Source organism: Petromyzon marinus, chromosome 4 (assembly GCF_048934315.1).
Source record: "Petromyzon marinus isolate PM22_M1 ecotype Great Lakes invasive population chromosome 4, UKy_Petmar_22M1.pri1.0, whole genome shotgun sequence".
NCBI lineage: Eukaryota > Metazoa > Chordata > Hyperoartia > Petromyzontiformes > Petromyzontidae > Petromyzon > Petromyzon marinus.
Window position 1 is genome coordinate 6,566,071 of NC_133670.1, and position 19,950 is coordinate 6,586,020.

The window sequence follows — 19,950 nt, forward strand, 5'->3', positions numbered from 1 at the left end:
ATAAATCCCGGAAATTGTAAAAATAAATTTTTTTTTAATATTTTTCATCAGAAAAAATTATTGCGAAAATTGCCCCTTAAAAACTAGCCCAATCCTATGAGGTTATTATATTGCCCATCGGCTCAGACTCTTAGAAACCATTCTACCCTTTGCCATTGACACTGCTCCTCCTCTGTCGGCCACTCTGAACAATGCTACGCACCACCTGACACTGTCGCCAAGCACTCACCCGAGACCACGGCCAGTCACCCACCACTCACCTGACATCGGGCCCTCATCCAGACAGCACTCCACCACTCGACGAACAATACTCTGCTGACACTCATTCTCACCTAATCTCTCATTCACTCAATTATTATCATGCTTATCTCATTCAATCGCCATGCTCCCCGATGCCCTTCTATGGCTTTGGGGACCCAGCCATTGCTGGGGATGCCTGTTGCTAGGCCGACGGTTGTTGGTTCTCGTGGCCAGTAAAGGAACATTTTGATTTTGCAATGCACTTAAGCATTATTTGCTTCTGGGGCTTTTAATTTTGTCGTGCACGTAAAAAATGTGTCTTTTTTTTTGTTTCAACACCTGCGGCTTAAACATAATGGGTAGATGAACTTGAAAAAAATAAAGCAATTAAAATATGGGAAACATGTAAAAATGTTAAGTTTACCACTCTTTATATTATATCTGGTACTGAATAACATACTAAGCCCTGCCCGACACTCTTGCGTGGGTAAACACTGCTCGTTCTTTATTTTAAATGTAAATGGCAGGATGGTCAAGTTATTTATAATAAAATAATAAATTAATAAAAATAAAATTACACAATAATATTATTGTGTTATTTTATTTTATCAATTTATTATTTTATTCTCATTCTACGTGACTTTACCGAAAGAACCAAAGAAGATGAATCCTTGCAGTCACGAAAGCTTTAAATCGAAATTTATTTATAATAGGGGACATTTCTGCTGATAGGATGTTTCGTAAAGGTGTGTGTCCAGTACATTCAGGCGGGAGGAAAACTATTTTTTTTAAATGCCAACCAATTTCAATAAAACATATACTTGTTTGAGCCACCACTCTCCCCCAAACAGATCTTAGTCATGAAGAAAAATACATTTCAAACAGTGTACACTTTCATTAAATGCATACATTTATTTTGATTGACAAGCGTTCAGAAAGGGTACAGGAAATTAGACTTTGAACTAAGAGACACATACAACAAGCTCACGATGTTTTACGTATTTTCAAGGCTTTATATTCGGTATCTTTTTTTGTATTTAGCCATCGGGACTTGTCAGTCTCACTATATTGTTTTTTTATTCCATCATAAACACTCAAATTTGGTTTAAAAAGCTGATCAATATTACTTTAAAACATTATTTTATTATTTACTTTTTTAAAGTCACATTTCTTTCTTAGTGACGTAACCACTGGAGGGAAAGCAGCAATACATCATCTCCTAAAACAAACACTGAAAGCTTCTTTCATCATTGATCAAATCTGCCATCCTTGACTTAACCGGGTCACCTCAATCTCTCTTGCATGCACTTCCTCAACGCCGCAGCAACATTCCCCACACGTCACACACAAGACATTACAGTAATGCAGTACAACACAGACGAGGCATATATCACCGGCATACACCGTGACCGTTGAGAGGTGTAACACGTTCGGGAGTGAACACAAAGAGTGGAGGAATGATATAAGGACCGCACGATCAAGCAGCGACCGCACACGAGACGGACACAGAGGGAACGGGGCGCTGTGCCTCTGTTGTACGTGGTGGAGGTGGTGGTGGTGGTGGTGGAGGTTTGTGTCCTCGGGTGCCGTCGGGGTGAGCGGTGGAAAGGTGAACATCGGGTGAGACACCTAGCGCCGGATGGCCAGGTGCTCCAGCTGCCCTACGTCAGAGATGTCGTAGCTGGCCTTGTACTTGGCCAGGATCTTGAGCACCGCACGCATCTTCAGCCACCACTGCTCCTTTGGAATGCGGTGCCTGACAGAATGCACATTGCACCGCGCCATTAATATTGCTCAGCGTCTGATTAAGAAGCAGCAACAGCAGCAGCAGCAAGAGAGGCCCAATTGCACTTAACATGTTACTTCCATTAGGCACCAACAATGAACACAGGTTCCCAGGGCTGTGGTACATGATGGAGTGTTTCTGCTTTAATTTTCTGCATGAATCGCTACGGCGCGTTAACTGCCTTTTTGTGCACGGATGGACAGTCTTGCCTTGGCACAATTCTTCACCACTAACATTCCCATACACACCTGTCTGCACTGGCCTGCTCCAAATGCACGGGAATGCCCCGAACTCCCAAAAAAACAACAATAGCCCCCACCCTCCCAAGCATATCTAGCCTGAGTACAGAACTCGAGTGACCCATCCCAGAAGGCATTGCAGTCCAATATTTGATTCATAACGAATACAAAATTTCCGTTATTTCAGCTTTTGGCATTTCAATTGATTTGATTCTCGATTAATGAGAGTCTCACCTTAACGAATGGCAGATGAGAAGGTTTGATCAGTAAGTCAAACGCAATGCCGCTAAATCTTATACTTGGTGACCCACGGTGGTGCTAGATTTACCGCCTTGGATTCCTTCCGTGTGATATAAAAGTGTGGAAAGAGCAGTGCAAATGCTAAACCACGCAACTTTATAATTCTGCATAATTACATTAAATGCCGAACGTAAAGTAACTCAAGGGGACGTAAATCACGAGCGGAATCTAGCATCTTAGCATTCATCTGCTGTGGTTTAAAGCGGACCATTTTTAACACCCTTCTCAATACCTTGCATTAAATCTTTCGATCCTATGGTTGCAATTTCAAGGTGAGGCCAGCAAACTGACGTTGAGAACTCAAACGAAGCCCTGAACATGTCAATGCGGATTCCGCGTTGACACATTAAGAATCTCGGTTATGCTGTAGAACTGACAAACGTTTTACGTTCTTAAAACAGTCTTACCATATTCTGTACACCGTCCCTGAATTCATCGCTGAATGCAAAATAATGTTTGATATAAGTGGGACATTTTCATTGTCTATGATAATGATATATATATAATTTACATCCAAATCCAGCCAGATTGCTCAGCATTAGAAAAAGGTGCTCGCAATCAGAAGGCTGCGAGATCAAGTCCAGTTTGGGGGATTGATTTAGCCCATTATCCCTCTGTTGACTTTGTGGGTGCTACCAGAGACTAGTCTCCATCGTAGGAATGTGGAATTTCCACCAGAGGCTCAGCGCTTCAAGAGGAGGTAAGCACCAACTGAATGCTCATTAAGAGCATGAAATCAATTTTGGCAAATTGTCATTCAATCTTCTTCTTTCGTATGGCACGTCAAATCCAATGAGGCAGATGTACAGATGCTTCTGGACATTGAGACATTCCATTACTGGTATTTGGTTTATAGCTATGGCCATCTCAATCTAATGTCTACTGACACTGACGCATTATATCAAGTGACTGTGAAAACATAGGCACGTGCATAAATGTAACTACAGGTAGTCCCCGAATTATGATGGTCCAACTTACGATATTTTCGACTTACGATGGGGTCGTCGTAACGTATCTCCATCGTAAGTCGGGGACTACCTGTATACAATTCACCCCAAGAGAATTCCATCCAGAGTTTCCAAAAAATAGCCGTGGGAAACACTAAAACGTGCATTACATTTTTGCTCATGGAAGATATAAACGTGCGGGGACGGAACCTCGATGAGCCCAAATGTTGGAGGTGATGATGACTAAATGAATGTGTGAAGATCTCTCACTCGAAGTCGGTCTCGGACTTGAGCGTCACCAGTGGTTGGAACTCAAGGGCACGCCGGCGCATCCCGAGCAGGCAGGCCGAGTCATCGGAATTCGCGAACACATGTCCTGGGAAAAAAATACAAAGACCCTCCGTATATATATGTCCTGCAACAGCCTGTTGGGACAAGTGACGTTAGCGAGCATCTATGAAGGCCGGCACCTCGCACGAGAGGCGTGGGTGGCCAGCACCACGCTGTCTCCCGAGTGGCGATGTTTATACACTGCACGAGGTACTCGTTTGAGGCTGAGTCGACCTAGCAGAGGCCCAGGACCTATTCAGATAATCGTCACTGATGTTGGGCATGAGGGGGAAGCGAACTCGTGTCGCCGTCGTGTGGGATACACACACACATACACAGCACGATAGGCAACTACTGTGAGCATGAGTCAAGGGGTACAAGTGCAGCCCTCCCATTACACGACATTTCTTAACATTTTTCATTCACCGATTTGAATGCCACTAAGTAAAAGCTGTGAAAGCTTACATTTCTGAAACATACCTGGCGGTAAGCCACATAATGCTTGTTATAGATAAATATACACAGCAGCCATTCATAGCGAATATCCGCACCATCTTACACGCTCCATCTAAGCAAATGTGGAGAGCTTTGTGATATATCATCAGCTTACATTTCCGAAAGTGCAACTTCAGTGAAACCACATACGGCGAATCAACGCGGCACCTGAACGCCGATTCAAAAACCAAACAAGCCTTCAAAAGTCCCTTGTCAATCTACTGTTGTATTAAAATGTCACGTCATGGTTGTTTGACCACACTTCACCACACTGGTCAGCAGTGCAAGTTGTGAACTGGAGACCCAGGGCCAGTTCAGATACCACTCGCCACCGATGTTTGCTATGCCCAAGGAATTAACCCAAGTCACCGGGTTCAAAGAGAAGTGTGCTAACCACTGCACCCACTGCTCCTAATCCTCCCATATTTGTTCCGAATGGTCGTAAATTTTCGGCACGAAACTTATACTCGGGACTTTGTAAATATTAACACTGCACATTTTCGGCAAGTCAAACCGTGGTGTCTTTAATCAACGCAGATGTCAAAAGATGCCTCGCTCAAAGTTGCTCGCGTCCACGGAGCGTACGGGCGGAAGCAACATAAAATTACGTGTAACATCGCGCCAAATTTGAGAGGTTAAGCCGCGGGAAATCCCAAAGGATCCCGACGTGCTGTGGGTAACGTATGCGAGGTGGTGTGGGAGGTATATTCATTAGCATAACATCTGGATGGAATGGTGGACACGAGCCCCACCGGGCTAATTACAGTTTGATGTGAGAAAGGAGTTAAAGATAAAATAAGAACCACACACACACGCACGCGCACACACCTCTACGATCGCCACGTTGCCTTCGGAGAAGAAAAACATTACCTTAATCTAGCAATCAATTTATTCCGCATCACTTTGCGATAGCACCACGGGTGAGTTATTGTTTCATTGTCAGAGCATTAAATCAAAAACCTTGCCGATTCTCAAGCGTTGAACTTGAGTACACAATGGCTAAATACTTGCCTGGTGTGTGTGTGTGTGTGCAGCCGTTTATGAAAGTAGCCAACAGATGAACGCATCTACTGATGCATATGAAAGCCGTGGACACCTGTGTTTGTATAATTTCGCCTTCTGATTTTATCCTGGCACATTATGATTACATTAACGTTTTATGCAATATTCTTAGCTCTTTCGGTAAAGTTACGTTGAAGGGAAACAATAAAATATATATATTTTATTATTTGTGACTTTACCGAAAGAGCTAAGAATATGAATTACTGCAGTCACGAAAGCTTTAAATAAAAGTTTTATGCAATGTTTCTTCTCACAATGTATATTCATTACTTCACGAGTGTTTTTACATTCGTCTTTGTACACGTTTGTTTTATAGTAACTTGTGTCGAACATAAAGATTAGTATTCTTATTATTACTTGCAGGGTTGCTGCTGCTGCTGCTGCTGTGCAGCGTATTAGTCTGATCAAGTCCCAAGGCACATTTACGATTTTTTTTTCCTCTACCAACATGTAGCCGGATTTAAATGCGAGCCTTCCAAAGCGCCACGGCCACTTGGAAGATGTGAGGGGTCAACTCGGCTCATCATCATTCCCCTGTGGTTGACAAAAAAAGCGAGTACCGCTTTGAGCGGTTGTTCTCCAGAGAAACTGATCCACTCACACAGGAATGCGGAATCTCCACCGTTGGCTCAGGACTGCCAATGGTTGTACACTCGTGGTGCACAGCGTGCAGGAGTAGGAGCCAAGCAAATTGCTGAAAGTCGAACTGCAGCAGCTATTCCAGAATGCCGTTGCAAAGTTCAAAGAGGCTGGGGGGGGGGGGCATTCTCTGGCAGATCAATGGCCGGTCGCCAATACAGTCTGTTCTCCTACAACGCAGTAGTAGTTGCCTTCCTGAAGAACACCCGCGTTATGGAAAAATCGCGTTGTTAACACGCGAGATGCGTACGCAGACTGAACAAAGACCGAAGCGCGTGGGGGCAGCATCTAGGAGCATCCAGCAGCATCCCGCCTTTGCGCTCCACCGAGGCAGCCGTACGACCGCTTATCCCCACTCGTGCGACGCGGTTCCGTTCACTCGATCGCGTTACATTGAATCCGCATCCGCGTTGGAAAAAAAAAAATGCAATCGCCAATACGTTAACCGCGTTATGCCCAATTAACGTTACGAAAACCACGCGTTGTAACAGGAGAACAGAATGTACCGCCGAGGCGCCGTTGCCGCCGGAAGGACGAACGACGAGACGTTCGTAGGTGGCGAGCGCGGTGCAGAGTCGGTGCACACGGCCCTCGAGCTCGCTTTCTCTTTTGCTCGCTTGAAACTTGGAGCGGGCCTCAAGCGAGGACCCGGCCAGGGGTGAGCCACAAGGCCATGAGCGTAACTGACACGCTTTGACCCGACAGGTAAAGTTCAGGTTCATTAATTGCTTGCTCGTGTGCAGTGTGTGTGTGTGCGTGTGTGTGAATAATGGGGCAACAATGGGGCTTGTTCTATGCGACACTGTGGCCGAACAGAGCTGCGTTCGTTACGCAGGTCGTGACCGCTCATCTGTGTTACCCAACACAGATTTAAGATGTAAGTAGGTTGAACAAAATTCATTCAATTTACCTTTATCTGTCTCCATGAATGGTTACAAAGGGAGAGAAGAAGATTGTTAGTATAAATGCAATTTCCAAGAGTATCATTTAAACATGTCAACATTGTCATACGTTAATAACCCCTCATTAATAAGACTGCTTTGCAAAACCGCCTTCCAAAGAAACAATAACAAAAAATATCTCTTATGCAACTAGTATCACCAATGCCATATTAGTGTGACAAAGTAATTCTTACATGTTGCTTTCATTTTATGTTTAAAAAATTATAACCCCTGGAAAATATGTTCAAGCTAAGTGGTAAAACATCAAAAGTAAATACGTAAATAACACATGACAAGTTTTAACAAAAGAGACAATGCAATGCTCTTCAAAGAATAGTTCCTACAAAATGTTCCAATGGAACAACAGTGCCTCCTCATTGCCTACGAATTTAAATATAAGTGTGTCCATTTCAAATAGCATACCACCTGTAAATTTAAACGATTACATGCACATTCAATCAAGATGACACGTGAAAGGTTATTTCTAAAGGCAATCCATTCCCAAGGCTTTGTAAAGTATTGCATATGCTGAGGGCTGCAAGGTGCCAGGGGAAGGGAGTAACAGCAACAGATGTAGATGGGATTAGTCCACTCACTGGATCCCCATCTGTCTTTTTAATTGACTGTATCTTTGCAAGGCTTTAAGTGTTGTCCACTCACTTGTGTGTGGGTTGACCCCAGTCATTCTGTTTGCCTGACACATGCACATTTATAAATAATATTGGCCAAAAGTCCCAGTCCAGGACCCTTCTGAAAGAGAGTCCTAAGAATTAGGATGACTTTTGTGGTCATATAATTGGCATTCTATCTTCAGCAAGAAAGGGGATGCGTATCACGATAGTGCTCAAAACGCTTTTACCCTCGTGGCTTCCTGTTTATCAGAATGTCTCTCTCGTACCCTGCGGTGGCGATATGTTTACTCCCTCACCTGGTATACAGGTCATTGATCCCGACCCTGATGCCTATATATTTGGAGTTTGCATGTTCTCTCTCCCCGTGATCGTGTGCATGTTTCTCCTGGTCCTCCGGTTATTCCCTCCACATTTAGAAACATGCATTTAAAGTATTGCTGCTATAAATGTCCTCGTGAAAAGCCACTTCGTTGAGCTTTTATTTGCGGCCAGGTTGCTTCTGAAAGAGCTATATAGCTCAGTGGGCCTTACCTGGTAAAGTAAAAAAAACAATTGTTATGGTTTAGTAATGGCCTCCTTATTTCTCTGAAAGTCTCATTAGCAACGTACCGTGGCGGTAGCATTCTGTGAGCTTCTTCGTGAGCCACTGGATGGCCTTGGCAGCGATCTTCGTCCCAAAGTTCCTGTCGAACGGGGATGGAGCACCACCCTTGAACGCACGTGGGGGAAAAAAAAAAACCAGAAACATTATTACCAGTATGGATTAATGCCCTGCCCCAGACAATTGAAGGTAATAAGAAAATAGAAAAAACACAATAGATAAAGGGTTTTTTTTTTGGTCGGCAAAATGGCACGTAATCCATTTCCCAAATAGAAGATTAAAAGTAAACAAGGCAAACCATAAGCCAGTCGTCTTCACTGTCAAGCATGCGATCACTCCATTAAATGCGATTTCATTTTTGACTCCACATCTACCATGTACATGAAAAACCATTTAAAGGATACTCACCGCTTGTTACATGTCCAATGTTTAAGATAAATTAAGTTCTCCAAAAAAATGAGGAAGCATCTTTCAGTGTGCTGCTTTTACTAATCAACATACCATCTGGTTATAATAGGAGAGGGGGGGCCTTATCCACCTTATCCACCGAACAAAAGGTACGAATCAAGATGATTGGACTGCAAACGAGAGGACTCCACTTCACACAGAGAAACGCATACCCGGTCGTCTTGTACGACAACACCCATGGGATAAATGTCGCAGTCACGGCAGACTTCAACTCAAGGTTGATTTACGAAATAACAACAGAAACCGTCTCTACCTTTTCATCCAAACAAGCCCTTCTTTATTCTCTGCCCCGAGTGCATCATCGCTTTGCCGCAGCGACGCGTCTATTGCCCTCACCTGCTGCATGTGACCCAAGACGTTCTTGCGGCAGTCGAAAACCCCTTTACCCTCCTCCGAGTAGAGGTTGTAGATGAAGTCCGTCGTGTAGTTGGGATTAGACAGCTCGTTTCTACAAGGCAAGGAAGACAACCTCGTTATCGGTGTGAAATGTGTCAATGGAGCTCTGCACTTTTAAGCCCAGATTTAAAAAAAAAACCCAATTTCTTTAGAACTGCTCGTATGAACTTCAACATACGTACATACAAAGGACGGTGGTGTTTCATGATGGTTGTTCAATCATCTCCATAAAGCAAGTGTTCATTTAGACTGTGCCTTTATATCCAAAATGTAAACACTGTGGGGAAATGTTCACGATAAAAGGGAATATTATACTGGGTATAGGAACACAACATGCACCTATATAATTATGAGTAAATGTGCTTATTTACACCAAATGGATGCTTTAAGCTCCGTGTAGATAGCTTTTCTTCCAAGGAATATACCGTTGCTCATTAAAAAAGGCTACTGTGGCCCATGACACTGCCGTACACTGGATTACAACTGCAAACTTATCGTAGGGGTTTATTTTGTCATTGAAAGAAGAAACTTGATATATCATGACAAACAAAAGACGAAACAAAAGACATCATACCACATCGATAGACGCTTCCCAAAATGTAATAATCTTTAAAATTAAATCAATGTCGAGGCAATTTTCACAACTAATATCGACAATTGTATTCAAGAGGAGCTAAAAACAAACCAAAGTTACATTTTAATTAAATCCGTTTAAAATTGTATGCAGGACCGTTTAGAAGTACAACAATTAAAACATTTCTTTAGATATAAAAAAACATATATCATTAAAAACCCCACTGGTTTGAAAAATTGTTGCGTGCATTTTTTTATCATTTAAACCATCATTAGGAGGGTCCCAGAGCAATTTGATGATTAAAGCTCTGCGCTGCTAATTCTGGAGCGATTCCCAATGCAAAACCCTCCTTCCCGGAGGCAGATATAAATTAGTTCCAGTTGAATAAAGTATTTTTGAAAGCAATGACGAAAAAAAACTAGCATGTATATGTGCCAAGAATGTTTACACAATTAAAGTTGTTTTGTCTACAAGGCATTGAATCACTTTCATGCTGCTGCTGCAGGTGAATAAGTTAATAATTGCCCCGAGATGAAAACAACACATAATTAGACTCTTCTGCTGTGGCACAGTCAATCACACATTATAGATTACTCAACAGAAACCCATTCATAATACATAAAGACTAGGGCAAATCCAGTAGAAAAAAAATCAGCCAATGCATTAACAAGCTGAACCATTACATGACCAGTCATTTGTTAACCTGGATATGTTATTTCGTGAGGCATTATATGTAAAAAAAAGACACGTGCTGTTTTTCACAGTTCCACTCAAGCATAGCAAGCTGGAAAGTTGGCAGCACGGACGGCGAGGCACACCAGAACACCCCGATCACTGCGATACACAGGACAACCCACCGGTAAGGCTATTTTTAGATTCCCTGTAGAAAGCGAATGCAAAGACGCCCAGCAAGAATTGTAACAACTCAAAACATTCATCCATTTCCTCTGAGAAAGAAGGGCAATTGTCCAAAACGTCACCTCCAAAAAACACTCTTCCTTAAAGGCCACACAGTGGTACAGAGAGGGAAAAAAGTATTTGATCCCCTGCTGATTTTGTACGTTTGCCCACTGACAAAGAAATGATCATTCTATAATTTTAATGGGAGGTTTATTTGTACAGTGAGAGACAGAATAACAACAACAAAATCCAGAAAAACGCATGTCAAAAATGTTATAAATTAATTTGCATTTCAATGAGGGAAATAAGTGTTTGACCCCTCTGCAAAACATGACTTAGTACTTGGTGGCAAAACCCTTGTTGGCAATGACAGAGGTCAGACGTTTCTTGTAGTTGGCCACCAGGTTTGCACACATCTCAGGAGGGATTTTGTCCCACTCCTCTTTGCAGATCTTCTCCAAGTCATTAAGGTTTCGAGGCTGACGTTTGGCAACTCGAACCTTCAGCTCCCTCCACAGATTTTCTATGGGATTAAGGTCTGGAGACTGGCTAGGCCACTCCAGGACCTTAATGTGCTTCTTCTTGAGCCCCTCCTTTGTTGCCTTGGCCGTGTGTTTTGGGTCATTGTCATGCTGGAATACCTATCCACGACCCATTTTCAATGCCCTGGCTGAGGGAAGGAGGTTCTCGCCCAAGATTTGACGGTACATGGCCCGGTCCATCGTCCCTTTGATGCGGTGAAGTTGTCCTGTCCCCTTAGCAGAAAAACACCCCCAAAGCATAATGTTTCCAACTCCATGTTTGACGGTGGGGATGGTGCTCTTGGGGTCATAGGCAGCATTCCTCCTCTTCCAAAACAGCGAGTTGAGTTGATGCCAAAGAGCTCCATTTTGGTCTCATCTCACCACAACACTTTCACCCAGTTGTCCTCTGAATCATTCAGATGTTCATTGGCAAACTTCAGACGGGCATGCATATGTGCTTTCTTGAGCAGGGGGGCCTTGCGGGCGCCGCAGGATTTCAGTCCTTCACGGCGTAGTGTTACCAATTGTTTTCTTGGTGACTATGGTCCCAGCTGCCTTGAGATCATTGACAAGATCCTCCCGTGTAGTTCTGGGCTGATTCCTCACCTTTCTCATGATCATTGCAACTCCACGAGGTGAGATCTTGCATGGAGCCCCAGGCCGAGAGAGATTGACAGATCTTTTGTTTCTTCCATTTGCGAATAATCGCACCAACTGTTGTCACCTTCTCACTAAGCTGCTTGGCAATGGTCTTGTAGCCCATTCCAGCCTTGTGTAGGTCTACAATCTTGTCCCTGACATCCTTGGAGAGCTCTTTGGTCTTGGCCATGGTGGAGAGTTTGGAATCTGATTGATTGCTTCTGTGGACAGGTGTCTATTATACAGGTAACAAGCTGAGATTAGTAGCACTCCCTTTAAGAGTGTGCTCCTATTCTCAGCTCGTTACCTGTATAAAAGACACCTGGGAGCCAGAAATCTTTCTGATTGAGAGGGGGTCAAATACTTATTTCCCTCATTAAAATGCAAATCAATTTATAACATTTTTGACATGCGTTTTTCTGGATTTTTTTGTTGTTTTTCTATCTCTCACTGTTCAAATAAACCTACCATTAAAATTATAGACTGATAATTTCTTTGTCGGTGGGCAAACGTACAAAATCAGCAGGGGATCAAATACTTTTTTCCCTCACTGCATTGATGTGTGTTCAGTTTTTATGATTTGTGCTTGCGCATCACTGGGTTACCAAATACCCAGTAAGAATGGTATAGCATATAAACCCGGAACCTCCTCAAAAAGTTAATGATTTTTATTTTACCAGGTAAGGGCCACTGAGCTATAACTCTATTTCAGAAGCAACGTGGCCACAAATGATGGCTCAACGAAGTGGCTGATCATCATTAGACTTCCTTTTCCAGTACCAAAATGTAATAATAAGGTTTTTCAACTTTTTTCTGGCAACAAAACTGAAACCTTTTTACAAGGATTCATGTCTGCACTAACCACAATACCTGCAGTCAAAATGCAAAAAAAAACATACTATGATAATATATGCATTGTCCTTGAAACTGATTGGTCCACACCAAGGGACGGCTTTCTTTTGAGCCTCGACCCAATTGGTGCTCGACCAGATGACGCCAGTCAGTTTCAAGGACAATGCATATATTATCATAGTATGTTTTTTGTTTGCATTTTGACTGCAGGTATTGTGGTTAATGCAGAAATGAATCCGTGTAAAAAGATTTCAGTTTTGTTGCCAGAAAAAAGGGGAAAAACCCTATTCTGAAGTGGCTGATCATATAGAAATGTATAGCAGCCAAATACTCTAAACGCATGTTTCTAAATGTGCAGGGAAAACTCAGAGGACCCATAGAAAAACCACATGACCAAGGGAAGAGAAAACATGCAAACCACCAAATATACAGGCGTCAGGGTTGGGATCAAACACACGAGCTCCTGCATACCAGGCGAGGGAGTTAACATCTCGCCACCATTGCGCCCAAACAGTATGGCAATTTCCCAAAATGTTTTCAATATTCCCAAGTGACAACTGCTGCTTATTGTACAAAGAATGCTATCATGTGAATGCAAGTTCAGAATCTGTGAATTATTATTTTTCTCTTCCCACATTGACTGCCATTGCTACTGCAATATCATTCACATTGACGGAGCAATCGCCCAAAATAAGCAGCTCCACATGTAAAACATTTGATGGAGTACCGACATTCGATTAATAACGAGCTTGTGGCCGCTATTGAAGTATACGCAGCACTCACAGTCCCGTGTTGCTGGAAGTTATTATACAACTGCAGAGCTAATCTTAGTAGCGCCAGTAAGATTTATGTTTTTGCCGACCAATTTTCATAATGCCCAAAAAACAACTAGCTATAATTACATAAGACACGAGCCCCACCAGTATGTGCCTATGCCTTGCAACAATTTAGTCAGAAACATCATTACCAGTACCTATAGCAAACACAAAATGCAGGTTGTATTTATTTGGCCTTCAGTAATTGCATTCCACTTAGAGCTGCGACGATTATTAGATTACATCAATCATCTATCGATTCTAAACTTTTCAAATTTTTGGAGTTGATTACTTTGGCCCTTTTAAAAATGGTGATTGTCCCAACATTTGACAGAACCCATACAAGCCAAGCCCAAAGCAACATGCCTGATGCCAATTATGTCACCAAGCCCCGCCCATCACTTCCCATCCAGCGGCACATGTGGCAGACTTGAGACCTTTTCTCCAATGTATTTTGGCCTCATGCGATAAGTCGATCACTCCGACCAATAACCCGTACAGTGATCGATTGCTCACGTAATGATATAAGCCAGCTGTAATTGTCATCAACAGATTTGACAATAACCATAATCGCATCGTGATCACGAACGTCTTTGAGAAAGGACACGACACATACAGAGATAATTACATGCATACATAATATGACTGAGAGTAAACCTCATCAGCATAATAACGTTTAGAGGAGAAGCTGACATCTCACCTCAGGACAAGCCCACGCTGAATGCCCGTCTTCATCTTCTCCGCCAAATGCTCAACGTTGGCCTAAAACAGACAAGCGAGGGCATGAATATCGTGGGAAGGATTTTTGCTCGGTCGGTTACAGTGGGTCACAATTAAACGGGGCAATAATGTGGCACAATACAGATTGCTTACAAATTCGTTGGTTGCAGCATTTACATCTTTACCTATTGATTTTATGCTACTTGCATCTTCTTGGTTCTTTTGGTAAAGTCACGTAGAAGGGAAACAATAAAATAATAATAATGTTTTATATTTACAGTGTTTTATATTTATTATATGTTTTATATTTTTATTATTTTATTGTTTCCCTTCTACGTGACTTTACCGAAAGAACCAAGAATATGAATCCCTACAGTCACGAAAGCTTTAAATCAAAAGTTACTTGCATCCTTTACATTACCGAAACAGTGGCATGTACCTTTATGGAAGACAACCTTCACATGACACGAGTTATGCGATGGCTTTTGGATAAGGGAGGAAAAATAACAATGTAATTGCACAGATTTGGCTGATGTTTTGGTGCTTCATACGGACACTGCCGTAATATTTTAACAGACCTGCTTTTTTTCTCTGGAAGGACCATTGCCTAGGATATTCATAACGTTTTGGCAAAAGTGGCAGAGCAGAATTAATGCTACTGCGTCTTAACTTCCGCTCGAAGACACGTAACGAATGTTCCCTTTGTGAAAGCATTGTTCGCTGTGTCAATGATGCGAGATGTATTTGGCTCGTTCTGTTAATTACTTTAATGGCTGGCTGCAGTTTTTTGTGTTCAGCTGCAATGGGACATTAGAAAAACCACTGCTGGACTCGAGTGGCCTCTTTACATGCAACTGTATCCAAAATCAATAGTCCACAAACTGGTACGGAATAGATGAATCCACACGGCAAATGATGGCCCTAATAAGATAGCATCATTCAACAGTGGGCCAACCCGAGCAGGGCTTCGCAAAACGTGGCAGAGACTAAAGAGCTGGAGAGAGAAGTGATAACCTTCCACGTCGAAGCAGCAGTGAAACAGCTGAAAACTAGCAAGTCAGCAGGAGTGCGTTCGGTATTCCTGCAGATATGTTGATCGAAGGTGGCTGACAGATGCTGAGCTAGCCTGATGTATAATACAATCAAGGCAGCGCGTGGAGGAGACAGCAGAAGCCCACAGGGTTGATAGAAGGCCATAATCATATCGTTACGTAAACGTAAAGAGGGGGGGGAGGTAACAGAGTGTGTTAATTCTCGCGGGGTACATTCACTGAGCGTTCAAGGAAGCTGCAGTGGAGGTGCCTTTCCTCGAGCTTTGCTGAATCGGATAACAACAACAACCGCCATTCGCCACTAAGTGGCGGTGACGTCACCACGACGCTTGTGCCAGGCCATGTGCACCTTGAGGCCACGTGAAGTGTCGAACGCCCGCTGACAGGAGGTCACGGGGCAGACCCAAGTGCCACGGGTCGACTGACTAAGATGACTGAGATGACTGGCTGATGCACTGCCCCCTACACACAGATATACATACACTGAAAGAAACCCCACTGTGGTTTTTAGAGATGGGATGGGTTGTAGCAATGAGTTATGTTACCAGTTTTTTCTATAAACACTACATTTGTAGATACCAGGTCAGCAGCCGATTATGGACCTTTAAATTATTTAGATTCTACATTTAGACCTTGACACGAGCTTAAAAAACGTTGACAGAAGTGGTTAGGAATGAGTCTCTTTAAATGTAAGTAATACGTATAATGCAGGGGGTTGTGATAAAGAGGGCAATATATAATATATATGGAATCCATATGGTAAATGATGGCCCTAAGTTCATATGTAATATATTGCATTACAAGATGGATTTTTTGATAAAATGCATAAACCACTTTGTGATGTCGTCAAAATGGCAGTTTGAGGCAGACTTAATTTGTCACTGTATAGGGCATAAAATAATTTAACAAAACAACTGGAAAATATATTTATGGCCTGTGAATATGGGTGAAAGTGGAGGATGCTGGCCATTTCATAGCAGGACAGGGTGAAAAACATTTTCTTAACCTTATGGGTTTCAATGATGTTGGCTATAGCTGTGGACATTACATAAATGATCATCGAGAACCATTTAAGAAGATCGGAGGAAGAGTTTTACTTCTGCGTTTGAAAAAGTCTCGTACACTTAAATATATCTGATACACTTAAATACGTGACTGCAAGCAGGCTAATTGTGTTACATTTTGCTGCACACAAAAGCGGGCCGGCTTTGACCAGGAGTCAATTGAACACCATTTCATCTTCTCTGTGAAACAAAATGTTCGCACAAGGTGAATGCTGTCAAATTGTTGTTGGCCCACAGGTGACATAAGCTACAAAATTCCCGGTGGACCCAGCTTGAGTAACCACCTGGGGGACGAGAGTGGATGGGTGACTGCCATCGCACGATTGCAGTGGGGGCTGTGGGAAGTAGAGGGCAGTGCGGCAACATCCGTTTCTGTTTTGCACTCCACCCCTCGATCCGCATTGACCGGAGTGGTGAAGTATGGGCACATAACCCTCACCCAGCAGTGGACTGACAAACGGGTTCTTATCCCTCTCGTGAATATAAGAAAATATGACGAAACGTAACTACGGTGGAGCATCTCCTATTCAAGGCACATAAAAACCAAGGCCGGTTTTCTGAACAAAACTGTATACAGTGAGGGAAAAAAGTATTTGATCCCCCGCTGATTTTGCACGTTTGCCCACTGACTAAGAAATTATCAGTCTATAATTTTAATGGTAGGTTTATTTGAACAGTGAGAGACAGAATAACAAAAAAATCCAGAAAAACGCATGTCAAAAATGTTATAAATTTATATGCATCTTAATGAGGGAAATAAGTATTTGACCCCCTCTCAATCAGAAAGATTTCTGGCTCCCAGGTGTCTTTTTTACAGGTAACGAGCTGAGAATAGGAGCACACTCTTAAAGGGAGTGCTCCTAATCTCAGCTTGTTACCTGTATAAAAGACACCTGTCCACAGAAGCAATCAATCAATCAGATTCCAAACTCTCCACCATGGCCAAGACCAAAGAACTCTCCAAGGATGTCAGGGACAAGATTGTAAACCTACACAAGGCTGGAATGGGCTACAAGACCATTGCCAAGCAACTTGGTGAGAAGGTGACAACAGTTGGTGCGATTATTCGCAAATGGAAGAAACACAAAAGATCTGTCAATCTCCCTCGGCATGGGGCTCCATGCAAGATCTCACCTCGTGGAGTTGCAATGATCATGAGAACGGTGAGGAATCAGCCCAGAACTACACGGGAGGATCTTGTCAATGATCTCAAGGCAGCTGGGACGATAGTCACCAAGAAAACAATTGGTAACACACTACGCTGTGAAGGACTGAAATCCTGCAGCGCCCGCAAGGTCCCCCTGCTCAAGAAAGCACATATATATGCCCGTCTGAAGTTTGCCAATGAACATCTGAATGATTCAGAGGACAACTGGGTGAAAGTGTTGTGGTCAGATGAGACCAAAATGGAGCTCTTTGGCATCAACTCAACTCGCCGTATTTGGAGGAGGAATGCTGCCTATGACCCCAAGAACACCATCCCCACCGTCAAACATGGAGGTGGAAATATTATGCTTTGGGGGTGTTTTTCTGCTAAGGGGACAGGACAACTTCACCGCATCAAAGGGACGATGGACGGGGCCATGTACCGTCAAATCTTGGGTGAGAACCTCCTTCCCTCAGCCAGGGCATTGAAAATGGGTCGTGGATTGGTATTCCAGCATGACAATGACCCAAAACACACGGCCAAGGCAACAAAAGGTCCTGGAGTGGCCTAGCCTGTCTCCAGACCTTAATCTCATAGAAAATCTGTGGAGGGAGCTGAAGGTTCGAGTTGCCAAACGTCAGCCTCGAAACCTTAATGACTTGGAGAAGATCTGCAAAAAGGCGTGGGACAAAATCCCTCCTGAGATGTGTGCAAACCTGGTAGCCAACTACAAGAAACGTCTGACCTCTGAGATTGCCAACAAGGGTTTTGCCACCAAGTACTAAGTCATGTTTTGCAGAGGGGTCAAATACTTATTTCCCTTATTAAAATGCAAATCAATTGATAACATTTTTGACATGCGTTTTTCTAGATTTTGTTGTTGTTATTCTGTCTCTCACTGTTCAAATCAACCTACCATTAAAATTTTAGACTGATCATTTCTTTGTCAGTGGGCAAACGTACAAAATCAGCAGGGGATCAAATACTTTTTTCACTTACTGTAGCCCCAGCAATTATAAGTAGCTAAATTTATTTTAAAAATTTACAGATTGCCATTGATGCTGGTTTCCGTTGAGCATTAAGCAGGCATACAATGGATGTTTGTGCTTGTTTAGTACAATGGCTTGGCTAACATTCAATAGCATGACAGGACTTGTCACTAAAACTTACCTTCACACACACGAAAGTGGCACTGCTAGATTCAGCGGGAACGCGCGGTTATGTGCAGTGCAGTAATAGGATATGATCATTGCTTTCCCACATTCTAAGATCAAGTTCCTCAGTTGATTCCAATCATTCCCATAATGCAAACAACCTAGGCTTGATTGGGCACTTTTCCTTATTTGGCAGGAATCCTTGATTGGTTTCACGAATAAACCCATGTTTTTTCATGAAAGATTGGAGTTTTATTTTACACCAACACTTTCAACCCACTTGATTAAATAAAATGCCATTTCGGCATTTTTACATTTAATCCCTGCATGTCATTCACCCTGATCTTAACCACAAATCAACGGTGAAATACAGTGGAATACATTTTTGGCTCACGCTATTGGTCAAAATTTAACACGACACACAATTGCTTGGTCTGCGTACCAACCCGCCAAGGCTAGACTCCACGTATAAATTTTCCAATCAACCCCGAAATCGTATCTTAAAGTAAGAAAAAATAAATAACGGGATTGATTACAAAATGCAAGAAGCCACTCGGCATTTCCCATGAATCATTCCTTTTTTGCACTCCGCCACTTCTCATGCGGCACACTACTACCACTCGCGTAGAGGAAGCGCGACCACTATCGTTTGTCAAAAAAGTGCGATTAATAGACGACTGAAATTGGTCCACAGAGTGCACGCGACCTCGGTGGGCCTGAACCCGAGGCGTGGTCGGCTGCCCTGCGACAAGAGCCATTGGAGCGGCACCCTCCTCCCTGCATCGGGATACAGAGCGCTGCTACCTCCAGATCCCGGATGTCGAAGGGCTCCTCGTAGATGTAGGCGGCGTCAGCTCCGGCCGCCAGACCTCCCATGTTGGCCAGGTACCCGCAGTAGCCACCCATCGTCTCGATGATGAACACGCGGCGCTTTGTGCCGCTGGCCGACTGCTTGATGCGATCGCACGTCTGGCGGGAACGAGAGGGGGTTGGAAACGTTCAGCGGCTTTGCGACGATTGTTGGAGCTTCAGCCCCCCCCCCCCCCCCCCGAGTGCATTGATTTCACGAAGCAAGAGTCTTCCCTTCAAAAGCTTTTCTCTGGAAAGGCCATTGCCCAGAATGTTCACCTACTATATTACTTATAATGCACCATAACACATCTCTTACATTAACATGCTAATCTCTTACATTAACATGCTAATCTCTTACATTAACATGCTAACCACTCACATTAACATAGCCACTTCAGAGCGCTCACCGTGGAGGCCACTCACCGATCTCAGATTAACATACTAATTTTAACCTGGCAGCCCTTTAATTGGTGGAAACCCACCACCAGCGCGGTCACTGCCCATCACTTACATTAGCTGCTCCGCCCATGCTGCTGACATTTGGGCTACGCCCATTTTAAACTTTTATCAACAGTTTGCCT

General features: G+C 43.2%; 1 protein-coding gene across 9 annotated transcripts in view; it reads right to left on the minus strand.

The window, feature by feature from the left end:
* Positions 1-1,129: 1,129 nt before the first annotated feature.
* PFKP (phosphofructokinase, platelet) overlaps positions 1,130-19,950 on the minus strand; it is a 75,887-nt gene continuing 57,066 nt past the window's right edge. For all 9 annotated transcript variants that reach the window (XM_032946475.2, XM_032946474.2, XM_076055166.1 and 6 more), the window contains 6 exons: positions 19,322-19,486; positions 14,081-14,142; positions 9,017-9,128; positions 8,221-8,320; positions 3,783-3,888; positions 1,130-1,996 (listed from right to left, as the gene is read on the minus strand). In XM_032946475.2, the coding sequence (XP_032802366.1) occupies positions 1,870-1,996; positions 3,783-3,888; positions 8,221-8,320; positions 9,017-9,128; positions 14,081-14,142; positions 19,322-19,486 (672 nt within the window). In that variant the 3' untranslated portion in view covers positions 1,130-1,869. The remainder of the gene's footprint in view (positions 1,997-3,782; positions 3,889-8,220; positions 8,321-9,016; positions 9,129-14,080; positions 14,143-19,321; positions 19,487-19,950) is intronic.